A 12,481-nucleotide genomic window follows, 5' to 3' on the forward strand; every position below is an offset into this window, starting at 1 on the left:
TCTCGGCGAGCGATATCTCCCGGAGCAGACCGTCCTTGCTCTTGGAGTAAGAGTGCTTGCAGGATTCGGCAGCTTTTCATCGCAGCTTCTGCGAAAATCTCCAGCACAACTGCGGTTCGAGAAGCAACACAGTCGCTCCGCTGTACAGAATCTGAGGTCTACGATGTGTGGTGCCAGATTCAGGCGCATAAATGAATTCTTGCGCGGTCGCCTACGGCTGCACGCGGCCGCCTTTTCGCTGACGTCTGTGGCACGCACTGCGTGAGTGTCACAGCTCTCGCAGCAACGTCTGGTCATGTGACCGCAATGTGCGAGAGGAATTTGTAAACAGACACAATTAAAAAAATATGATCGCATGCGTCTTTAGTCGAATACAACTCAAGGACGAAGCGAAAAATGCCCCTCGAAGGAGTTCCTCCAGCCAATGGCGGCGACCCACGTGGCAGTTGCGATCTTTAAGACCCTCCTAATGCTCACAATTAAAACGCCCCACGCACTTCTACTGCCGCTGTCACTCACTCACGTACGTCAAACAAGTGCCAATAAGTGTCACTAAGAAAGGGCATGCCACCCCTGGATCGTACACTCAATACTACGAAGTATTAAGATGTCTGCTTCAAGAACGTGCACAGGTAGACATCTCTTGCGTAACAACCCAGCGTGCCGGAAGCTCTCCACAGCCCTCTCGACGCAGCCTCACATGAGACTTCGTGTCAACACCCCGGATGCTAATGTCTATGCGACCTTTGATGTCGGCCGGCGGATGTTACGGTTCAAGGGCAGCTCGTCACGCGCCGCCGGAAGTAGAATGCATCCCCAGCGGATGTGACGACACCGGATGGAACCAGAACAACAACAAAAAAGGAAGAAGCGTGTGCGAGCGCATGGCGCGCAGAGACGCACGCGTCATTTCCTGCAGGTCACCGCACTACCCATATGTGAGGCCGCGCTGCACGGCACACCTCGTCGCTGCTCTTGTAACACACGCTGGGACACGCCGTTTGTCGCGTCACGCCACGCCTTTGCGCCGCCGACAAACGCAACTAAGCATGGCGATGCTCTCGCATTCCGTTCACTTTTTTTTCTTTTTATGCTTCATAATCCTATGTGAGACTTCACTGCGGCCCTGCAGCTCTCCTCCAGCCGTGGCCCCTAACCTCCTCCTGTCCGCAGTCCCCGGGAGAGAGAGATCCGTCAAGCGTGCCTCAGGGAGCAGCAATCACGCGAGCCTCTCGTCAGCGCCTCTCGGTCATGATTTCGGCGACGTCGCAGTCGCTAATCACGGGACTTTCTCTGCGTGTATACTACGTATACGCGGCTTGTGCGACGGCGATGCTGGAAAGCGAGATGACGGATGTCAGAGCGTTGCATCGACGTCTTCATCCGCCGCGAACCGAGTATTCCCCTCGCCGCACGGCAGACGGCGTTTGCCGAGTAGGCGCAGTTATTCGGCAAACGGCGAAGCGCAAAACGAAGTAGCCGTTCCTGCACGCACAAAGTGCCCAGATGACTGCAGAAGGCAGCCGGAGTTGCTTCAAATCAGCTCACGTCACGTGATTGCTAGCTTCCTGCATACCGAAGGGGATTGTGGCCGGGTGGGGCACAACGAATATGACAGGAAACCAGTAGCGTGATGCTGCGTGTTTGAGACACCATCAGGCAGTTATAGCTTTCCACGTAAGCCACACTCCCGCTGCTCGATCTGCCGTCAAACGAACATGAAGGCACACATGCCTGTGCTCACTGTTGGGTATACGATAAATGTTTCGCGGAGGCTCATGGAGCAGCGTAGGCCCGGACGCCGTTCAATTTTAACACACAAACACTTAAAAACTGCAGCAGAGCTTGGAACGCAACGGCGTAAACTAGAGCTCGCACTGTTCATACCTTTATACGTACAGAAGACACCATTCGATGGAGCAGCGTAGAATTACCGTATAAGTCCCTAGAGTTCCGCGTTTGTTTTGCCTGTGCCGTTCGCACCTGTATTGGCCAAACGCGAACACAAGGTTGGAAAGCACAGATGAATTCCGGAGAAGCCAACCCCTTTAACATCGCTTAACACCAGACCGTGGCAGACAGTAAATTCGTACACCTACTGTTCTCGTGCTTTGCGGCACTTTTTTTTTTTGTCCTAGAGCAATAACGCGCAGTTTTATCACTAGTGTTTCCTAACTGTTAAAAAGAAAGCTTTGTGGTTTGTGCCGTTTACAAGAGATGGCGCCAAACATCCATATAGCGAGTAATTGGTTCGTATCTCATTCTGCTAGCCCTCGACTCAGCCTACGCATCACTAGCAAGCTGTGACATTGAATGCAACGGTAATTTGCCTAAAATAAAACAAGTTCGGCAGCCAGAAACATGCGGGTTCAGCCTGCACTCGCTCTAAACACTGCACCAAGTCCGCCTCCTGCATGCAAATGTTGCGGCTTTCCGTCATAATTTGTACGGTTTCTGCGGCAACTCGGCAAACCTACGCGCAACTCTATAGGTCCTTATACAGTAACTCTGGCACAGCAACTGGTGCATACAGCAATGCAGACAACTTTCGCTGAATCTTGCGATACTCAGGCGTAGTAAGCGGTGTTCATTTTTTTTTTTTTGTCCGGAATGCGCTATGGACAGGGGATGCAACGTGGGCAGTAGAGCAGCGCACCGGACGAAGGAATCGGTGACCGCGAAATGAGCAGGTGCAGATCGACGGTGCTCGAATAGTGAACGATGAGCGCAAGCACTAATGCGCTCATCGTTCACCACAACAACATCATGCACCAACTAGCCCAAACCAAAGTTTTATTGTGATCTAGAGTGGCGGTGGTGACTCCGACTCCGTGAACGGCTGCACGAAATTTACGCGCTGTTTGAAGGCAAAAAACCTCGCGGGCGCCGGTGCATGATTGCTTCGTTCAAATCTGAAAGAAAGCAAGTGAATGGCTCCAAAATCAGCTCGTTTTCGACTAGCTAGCTGTGGTCACCAACAACGTTCCAGGGACGTGTGTAAAGCGACTTTGAGTGCCAGAGGAACCTCACGAGAACAGGGGTTGATCTGCCAGCAGGTATTTGCGGGCAATGCAGCGCCGTCTATGGCATTCCGGCAAACTCGCCCAAATTCTGATATCAGGCGCGAAATTCGGAAAAAACTCGTCTCTAGACAGGTCGATATTTCGTCCAGCCTTGCAACGCGTTCCCAGATCAAGGAATCACCGAGGCATGCTTTGAAACTAACGCCCACTTAAGAAACGGTAAGCGGCTCAAACTGGGTCCCCTACGATGAAAGATTTCTAGTTTACGCTCCGTTCGAAATAGGCTACCAATGATGTGCAAACCACAGAGGTCGCGCCGAGGAACCCCCGCCCAACGCACAATTATCGAAGTGCTTTTTGGTGACTGGCTTGCGCCACCACTTGCAAAAATGGCGAAAGCTAAGTGGCCGCCAACCGCGAATCGCTGTAGAGCGCGGAACGATTCGGGACTTAGGCACCTAACCTGCTATCTCCAGCTGCATGTTACACTTCGCTGCGGCTCAAATTGTGACGAACACTCTGCGTCAACAGCCTTCAGGCCACAGCGCTCACTTGGAGTGGAATGGATGTCCTTTGAATGCTGCGTGTCGCATATATCCTTCAAAGCACACGTCAAGCTTCTCTACCGCCAGAAGTAACTAACCTTCTGCTGGCATTTCAAGGCCCTATGGTTTTTCACGTTGCCGCGATGGCTCCATTACGCGGCTCGAGCGAAAACCTTGCGGCCTTAAAACTTTCGAGCAGGACTGCACATAAGGGCAGTGGCTCGCTCCACACTGCCCTTTCCATATACGGCAGCCACTCGTGTGTGGCTTCTAGGCCGCATAGCGCACTGCGAAGCGGGTGCGCTCTACGCAATTAAACCTCGGCGTCCCGTGCAGTTTGAGCGAGACGTTGCACTCACTTCCAGAGGAGGAACGAAGCAACGAGGACGGCGACGAGGACGACCGAGGAGCAGACGGCGATCACGGGTAGCGAGGGGAATGCCGAGGGCGTGGTGAGCTCGGCGCCGACGGGCCGCACCTCGCAGAACTGCAGATCGTCGGAGGCACCGCGGCGACCGGCGGCCACGGACGAGCACAGGCCCGGGGGCAGCGGCGGAGGCGGAACGCCGAACTCGGGGGGCCGGGGGAAGCAGCCTGCGAGCGGGGAACGACACGGCACTGAGGGAAAACACTTGAACCATATGTAACTTGCGAGAACGTGTTTGCAGGCTGTATAGTTGGCGCATACTGACAGGGGTTTACAGCGCAGACAGAAAGAAACGAAGTGACAGAACAGAGCGCTCACTGGCAACTCAGGCATTTTACTGACCGATCGGTCGCTTATATATATAGAGCAGCCATTCCTATCAACAAAACAGAATGGCAGGATAACAAGAAGAAATCAAAGTAACTAATATCTCGTCAGCGCACGAAGTGAAGGCATGCAACTAGTCCACTTACAGCGCGAGATATTTCAGGTTTTTTTTTTATATTGTAAAATTGAGGGGTTGCTGACACACGAGCCACCGGACTTGGCAATCTCATCAGCTTCGATGATCGCTCGTTTTGGCTGCGTCGTACATCTGCGCAGCACCACTGTATTATCTAGCCTAGGAGCACAATAACAGCATGTCTTAATGCATTCAATCATCTTACTGCCCGAATTATTTATAACATGATTTGCCTGCTCCCTTAACCTCTCGTTTAGGCACCGCCTAGTTTGACCAATGTACCGCTTACCACAGGCCAGCGGTATGGACTATACGACGTTCTTCGAACATCCTACGAAGCGCTTTTGGTGGCGTTTTGAACAGGGTACGCGCAAGTCTTCCGCATTCACTCTCCCACAAATCCTGGAGAGTTTTTCAGGTGCGGAAAATACCATCTGGCACGTTGGCGAAATCCCGTGAAGGTACGGTATAACTGCCACCTTGTTTTGATCCGTTTGATCGGGCCGCCTGCTTACTGGTTTGTTCAGCAGGTCTTCGACAACTGACGTCAACAAGGATGGCTCGTATCCAGCGCTTGAGAGGCGCTGCATCTGACCGTTGAAGCTGCGTCCTACTAAATGGGGGCGGGACTTGTTCAGAGCGCTCAATGGGCACGATTTTCCGATGCCTCTTTTAACCGATTTGGAGCGAGTGCGCCGAGATGTAAGGGAGCGAAGGTTTGTTGCCTCCGGGTTCCAAGGCCCAACAGTCGAAGGCCCAGTAGCTGTTTTTGATTTCTGCTTACGTTATGCTGCCATTCTGTTTTGTTGATATGGGCAGCTGCTGTATGCAAGCGACTGATCGGTCAATAAAATGCCCGAGTTGTCACTTCGTTTCTTGCTGTGTGTTTGTCTGCCTGCGCTGTAAACCCCTGTCGGAACACTTGAAAGACAAAGCAACGGCAAAAGCGAACAGCGCGGAATAACATACGTGCCGATGCACCAGAACATGTAATGATATCAGTCGCCCATTCCCACTCCCTCAGTGTCACTTTCACCCACTCGCTCACTCACACTGACGCAGTCGCTTCATTCTTTCACCAGACCACTCACTCACCCTCCCTTATTCATGCCACTCGCTCACTCAATCTCATTCATTTACTCTCACAATGACTCACTCACTCACCCTGAATGACTCACTCCATTGAGTCGTTCTCGCCCTCCCATCCACTTATTCTGACTCCCTTCACTCACTCACTTCGCTCAGTTTCTCTCCCCCACACACGTACTTCCTCTTACTCGTTAACTCCCACTCACTAATCCATCCGTCCACTCACTCTCCTGCTAGTGCATAACCGAAGAAGAAAATAGTGTTCGAGTGCATTCGTGGCTTTACAGAGCAACAGGACAAGGAAAAGGAAAAAAAAAAGAAACCGTTCCTTCCGAGCCTACGCACTTCTTTGTCAGAGACATGCGCTCAAAGCGACGACTGCAGAGCCTGTGACAGTCACACACACTGCTCGGCCAGACGTACCTGGTCCGACGTCGTCCCCGCACTCGGACGACGCCAGGGGGTCGTCGTCGTCGTCGGCCGCGGAGTCGCCTCCGCCGCCTTCGTCCGGGGGCTCCGGGAACCGCGGGGACTCAAACGACATCCTGGGACCCGCCGCGATGGCTCCGCCGCCTGCGGACAGAGGAGAGAAACGCATTCAAGCACCGCACGCAGCACGCAGTGAGACGAACGCTCGGGTCAGCCGCCACGCGAGCAAAAGCGTGCGCTGTCACGCGTACCTGTACGCACCAGGCGCCTAAGACGCTAGGACACCAAGAAGTTAGCTTCCGCTAGTTCGGGCTAAAAAAGAAAAGGAAAAGGAGCACCAGTGGCAGACGTTGATAGCCACTCACGTCCTGCGTGTTCTTCCCAAAGGCGGTTCGCAGGTGCTGGTAAGTGCTTCAGGTGTACCCTATATTTGTATCCGCAGCGCAATAACAGAAGGGTCTCCTGACACACCGGCGACTATATAAAGCCGCCGCGGTGGCTCGTGGTTATGGCGCTCGGCTGCTCACCCGAAGAACGCGGGTTCGATCCCGGCCGCGGTGGTCGAATTTCGATGGAGGCGAAATTCTAGAAGCCTGTGTGCTGTGCGATGTCAGTGCACGTTAAAGAGCCCCAGGTGGTCGAAATTATCGGGAGCCCTTCCCTACGGCGTCCCTCATAGCCTGAGTCGCTTCGGGACGTTAAACCTTTATAAACCACTCTAGGGTGGCTATGGGCACCTCTCTGTGACAAAGCTAGCAAGAAAATGACGTAGAGACCTTAGCAACAAATTGGTCGCAGTTAAGCAAGAAGCTTACGCAAGGACCGTGGTTTATACTTTCCTTTTGTGTGCACATTTTATACTAGCATATTTTTCGGCAAGCAAGATGCAGTTTCAGCTGCACGCGGCCCCTGAGTAAACTAGTAACGTCCTTGTTAAACAATGTTCAGTACAATGTCTAATATGCAACTGACAAGAGTTCTTCGCCTTCATTAACACAAGTCCTGCGTAACAACACCTAAGAAAACTTGCAGCTCGACATTGAGGCGACTGACAGGGGACGCACTCCGTCCGCTTTACATAAAGGCAATCAATATGCCCACCAATCGTTGACAGTAACAACATGATATAGGAGGAGCACAGGCCGACAGTACTCGCGTAGTAAAATTAAGAGTGACCGCCTTATGAGCACCATCATTTAACGACAAATACACGCTTCGCTTGCTCAACATACTGGCTGTCACGCCGCTTTCTTTGTCTGGCTTGGCCGGGCCCTTCAGACGACGGTAGCGGGCTAACCGAATCAGCACCTGGCGAAAGAGCTCAACACAAGAAATACAGAAATGAGCTCTAAGATTCCACTACGCATTCCGTTTTCTTCTGTAGGTATATTTTCGGAATAAGGCCGTTTGTCTAGAGTTCTCAGACTGCCCCACAGCGCGACGCCTCAGTATACGAGGAGTACACAAACACCTTTCACGACTAGCCAAAATGAAGCACAAGGATGCAACACTTATGCGGACATTACACATGCAACACCAATTTCAAATTCTAACGGCTATGCGTCCTTGTTCGCGGATATATGACGTTAGAGTGAAAAACAAAAGGCTGGAAAATAATAAAGTAGTCAGCAAAAAGGGAGTTCATATTTTGAAGTCCACTGTCCGCCAGAAACTAGCCTGGTCGGCGACAACCACGTCAACACGTAAAAACAAAACGTCTATAAAGACGCCGGCTTATTTCGAGGTTGGCAATCTCTTTCTGTCTTTCTTTTTCCACGTTTAGCACAGTGTCCACATTTTATAGACTACACGTTCCTTATGTGCCATCTATCGTTAAGATGCCCCGCCACTGGTATGCCACTGAATAAGATGAATTCCGCGCGATGCTATCAGCGAGCTTTCGATCGAAAGGGAGAGAACGGTAGCAGCCCCGACAAGAGAGATTGGCCGGCTATCGAGAAGCACCATCTAGCGCGCTTGGGCTTCTCATAACCGGCTCTCCCAGCGACCCAGCCAGCGCAACCCCCTTTCCCCTCCCCCCTTATCCAGACCGAAACCAGAAATTGCCAGCAGGTTCCTCAATAGGCAGGACTGCCTTATTGCGAAGGTCAGTCGTCAGGACGGACACACGAAAGCACTTCTTTCTGGCCCCAGCTCGGCAGCCGACGCACGAAATACCAAACGCAAGCGCCCATCGAAAAACACACGCACCACGTTCGGTGGGGGCACCGGTACAAAAGTAGAAACGACGCCTAATCCCCGCGGGCACCGAGCAAGCAAGGGCAAAAGAGAAGGCGCCGCCCTTTCCCGCCACAAGCGCAGATAGGAAACAGACCGAGGAGGCCCTCCATAACGAAAGCGGACGACATCCCGGGGAGATGCCGAGGAGCAGACGAGCGAGGAGGCGCACCCGGGTGCGAGAGGTCTCGCCACAGCAGCCAATGAGGAGAAAGCCGTGGACGACAAAGCTAGGCAGTCGGCGCGCGCTCGTTCCAGCCGCCCGCTTGCGGCTCTAATGGCGGAATCAGCCGCCAGAGGGAACCGTCGGAGTGTTATGTCGCCAGCTCACGCCACAGGCTCATTCGGACACACACACACAAAAAAAGGGAGGGTTGGCGTATGGCCGTCCGTCGTATTACGATGGTAGCCGGCACCGTTGTACGTCGGGCAATAAAGCTTGATTTCGGGAGCCGAGCACGCAACCACACTCGAAGGCGGGCACCGCGCATTCTCGGGCGATCTGACGCAGTCTAAGGGAAGCGACACACACATTCGACGGCGGAAAGTTTGCGGAAACGCACAGGGCACGCTGCTATACGTGCGCTCTGCAAACCGAGTTTAATTTACGAAACAGGTGGCGCCACTTTATTACAAAGCCCCCAGACGCAGCGCAATGTTGCGGATCACCGCTACGGCACCGCATTTACGTTGCCGGGGTGATGTGGGCGGTGAGCTGCCGAACATGCCGTATCAGTGGGAAATTATGGCGCGCGCAGGCAACTTTAGTGGCCTTCAACGCCGTTACTTACGCTGCAGGCAAAATTTACTCCGCGTAAAAGTATCGAAGAGATTTAAAAAATGAGAGAATTGCCATTTTATGCACCGCAATTTAAGAAATTATGCCTGCTGTTTGCTACAGATAAATTTTAAGCTGCTCAGTCTACACCACTTTAAAACGAAGTCGAACAGCATTTAAGATAGAAAAAAAAAAAACTGACCGGTGTTTCGCGGGAGATTTTTGTCTTGTTGCGCTCTATACGTGTCGTCTACTGACTAAAAATAACCTACCAAAAATTTCCAAATGATGGAGCAAATCCTCAGCTGCAATTCGGCGCCATTTCCTCTTCTCCGCCTGTAATCGCGTAAAGGTTGGTATCCAACGTCGGCACCAGCAAGCAAGTGGGCCAAAGGATCATTAAAGATATGCCTTTACGTCAGAAGCGCCGTTTTCTGTGCCGTCGTTCATGCTTCACTTGAAGCCGACCAGACATTTGCATGCACTGATGCACTTAAGGGCGTGCTCTAATCGAAACTGTCTTTTCAGCAAGTTGCGACATCACTGCGCTTATACTAGGGAGAAACTTGTCTTAAAATTTTTCTTCATGAAACTTGAAAACGGTTTATTTTCTTCTGAGCAATTATTTAAACACGCGGCGATTAACCCGTCAGAATAATATTACTTACCTTAATGTCTTTCCTAACCATTTGGAAGCGGGAAGAGCGCAACGACTTGCAGTAAAGTGCGCCGCAACTATAGTTGCGAAACTTTGAACATAATAAAGTTATTTACATAAAGCTAACACTGAGCACGCAAACCGAAGGCTGATAAAAAAAGGCACACCAATAGTGCAAGCGAAACTTAAAGGCATATTGCGCACTACTACTCTTGTTACATGCAAAGGGACGAAGTGCCACAAAGGAAGTGCAGAGCACGTGAGATAAACCGAACTCTCCAGGCTATAGATCGAGTGCCTAAGAAGAAATCAATATTGCAATCTAGGTCCACATTTTCCCGAGACTGGGGGGTAGAAAGGCCACCAGGAACTTGGTCGCGTTTCAAGAAAACCGCAAAAGGGGCAGAAACGAGGACGTTTTCATGAAAATGGGGGAAAATACCACGGTGGCGAGAAGGATTGAAGCCGGAGAAGCTATTTCTATTGGCGCTTTGGCGATATCTACTTGGCTTCCTGCTAAGCGAATCTATGGCAGTTCTTCTGTGCTATTGTGCGTGCTCAGAGACTAATAGAGCAAGTTTGCTACAAACCAGTCAAACACACTGTGTTATTTCTTTCTCCACGGGACGAGGAAGGAGGGGGAGGGAAGCATCCTTTATACAGCCGCGCAGGGCTCGAAGTCGGGCTTCCAACCGAGCACGAAGCGCGCCAGGTCCCATAACAGGCTCAACTCAGAAGACGAGGCCGGAGAAAATTACAAACGCCGAAACTCTTTTCCGACGAGTCCCGGAAACGTGTACAGCGCAAGCGCAAGTCTGCCAAACAAAGCGCCAGCAGTCGCACTTTCTTCGGTATAACGCTCATTGTGATTTCTAGTTTACCGTACACTTATAATTTATTTTCCTTTCTCCTCCTTCGGCGGAACTCGAGCGCAGTTCGTAGGGCTCCTCTCTAGCGAAAGTGCAACAGCTTGACATCGCAATCTGTTGGCAGCGGGAGGAGTTTTGAAGCCCGAAATGGGCGCCGCTCATCGCAACCAGAGACGAGACCCGGGGCCGCCTTCCTTTCTCTCCCTCTTTCTTTATTCCTTTCTTTCCTCTTCTCTTCGCCCTGGCGTGCATGCTTTGACGGCTTAATGTCTCATTTGTTGCGCTCCCCACTTTGGGCGCCACTAAGGGGAGCACCTTGCGGCACAAAAGCGCCGCTGTGCGGAGAGTGCGACGGTAGAAAGAAGAAAAGGAGGAAGAAAGAAAGATCCTCCAATTTCTACAACTCTTTGTGCTCGACTTGATGGCAGCGAAGAGAGCGAAAACGCCAAAAGCGAATCGGACGGAGAGGGGGAAAGGGAGAATGAATATCGAAAGGCCGAGGAGGGGGAAATTGGGAACAGATAAAGTTTTCAAAAGGAACGGTGGCGCACCGCTTGCGCCATGAAAGGAGACGACGACCACGGCGATCCGAGAGGCCGGCCCGCGCGGTTGGGTGTTATAATATATATATATATATATATATATATATATATATATATATATATATATATATATATATATATAAAGGACTGGGACGAAACAATAGCGGGATCCCAAGAAAGAGGAACGCGGTATCTGTGACCGCCTGCTCTTTCAATAGAGAATGCCGAAAAAAGAAAGCGGTCTTGCCGGCTGATTGCGCACAGTACTGCGCACATAGCGCTCAGTTTGGAATTGCCTAGAAGTGTATTGCGCTCTAAGTAATACAGAAACTAACAAATGACAGAGAGACACAACTCTTCAGCGCACGACAGCTTTGAAAGTCAGCAAAATCTGACTGCCGCTATTTGAAGAAACTAGTAGCTGTGGGCGAGAAAGGGAGTTCGGAGTGCTGTCCTTCGCTACCGAAACCGCTCCCGCTACTGTTCAGCTGTGGTCCTAATTTCACGCACAGAACGTTCGGTAACCGCACTGAAAACGCAAGCTGCATTTGCGAATTGTAACCTTTTTCCTCCTTGACATAGAACATTCGTGAGGCGGAACGCAACCGCTTAAAAACGCAAGCAGTGAGACATCGGTGTAAAAAAAAAAAAAACGCCGCTTAATAAGTGCTCACACAAAGTAGTAAAAGCATCCCCGCATGGGACTTCGATTGGACCCGCTTCCCACAGCATGTCTCCGTGTGTCTGCGTTAAATGCTTCGATAAAGAGCGCGCAGGACTACGCCTTCACTGACTCCAACAACCGATGCGGCCCACGCCGCTATTACGGAGGTTTGAAGCTGTGATGCGCGCGAAGTCCTGATAATTCATCTGCATGCACCGTCAACGAACGATGCACGGTTGTTCGCGTTCGGGCGCTACACTGGGTGACACGGACGCAACACGGGATCGCAACGAACTTGATCGGTCTGCCGTATTTTCGTTTTCACTCCTAGCGAAGGTTGGACTCGCTAAAAGAAAAGAAAAAAATTGGAAGTGCCCTCCACGCAGCGCCATGAGCGATCGGAGTTGGAACCAACCAGAAGACTATCCGACGAGCCAAAATGTGCGGCATATATCGGTCTCTCAGTCCACTGTTAAGCCAGTCGCCGACTGCTGAGAGCAAAGAGGAGGAAAGAGCTCCAAGTGAAACAATGGCGCGAAAATAAAGCCGCCGAAGGAAACGGGAGGACAACAAGCGCCGCCAAGGTCGAGGCGTAATGATTTCGCGCAACAAGAAGGCACAGGCGCACGGCACGACGGGCACTCGGGGCTTACTACTATTGTGCACGTGCGGAGAGAAGACGGGCCAAGCGAACGCCATGCGGGCTCGGCCGTGAAAAATGGCCTCGGCGAAACACATGCCGGGGCCGACCTGCCT

General features: G+C 51.7%; 1 protein-coding gene across 1 annotated transcript in view; it reads right to left on the bottom strand.

Annotated features, from left to right (window-relative positions):
• Nucleotides 1–12,481, bottom strand: part of pxb (putative Hedgehog signaling attenuator pxb) — a 193,207-nt gene that overhangs the window by 72,616 nt on the left and 108,110 nt on the right. Inside the window, exons 2-3 of the mRNA XM_077638094.1 lie at nucleotides 5,971–6,120; nucleotides 3,928–4,162 (exon numbers count right to left, since the gene is read on the bottom strand). Coding sequence (XP_077494220.1) covers nucleotides 3,928–4,162; nucleotides 5,971–6,091 — 356 coding nt within the window. The 5' untranslated portion in view covers nucleotides 6,092–6,120. The remainder of the gene's footprint in view (nucleotides 1–3,927; nucleotides 4,163–5,970; nucleotides 6,121–12,481) is intronic.

The sequence above is a fragment of the Amblyomma americanum genome, chromosome 9 (genome assembly GCF_052857255.1).
Source record: "Amblyomma americanum isolate KBUSLIRL-KWMA chromosome 9, ASM5285725v1, whole genome shotgun sequence".
In the NCBI taxonomy this organism is placed as follows: domain Eukaryota; kingdom Metazoa; phylum Arthropoda; class Arachnida; order Ixodida; family Ixodidae; genus Amblyomma; species Amblyomma americanum.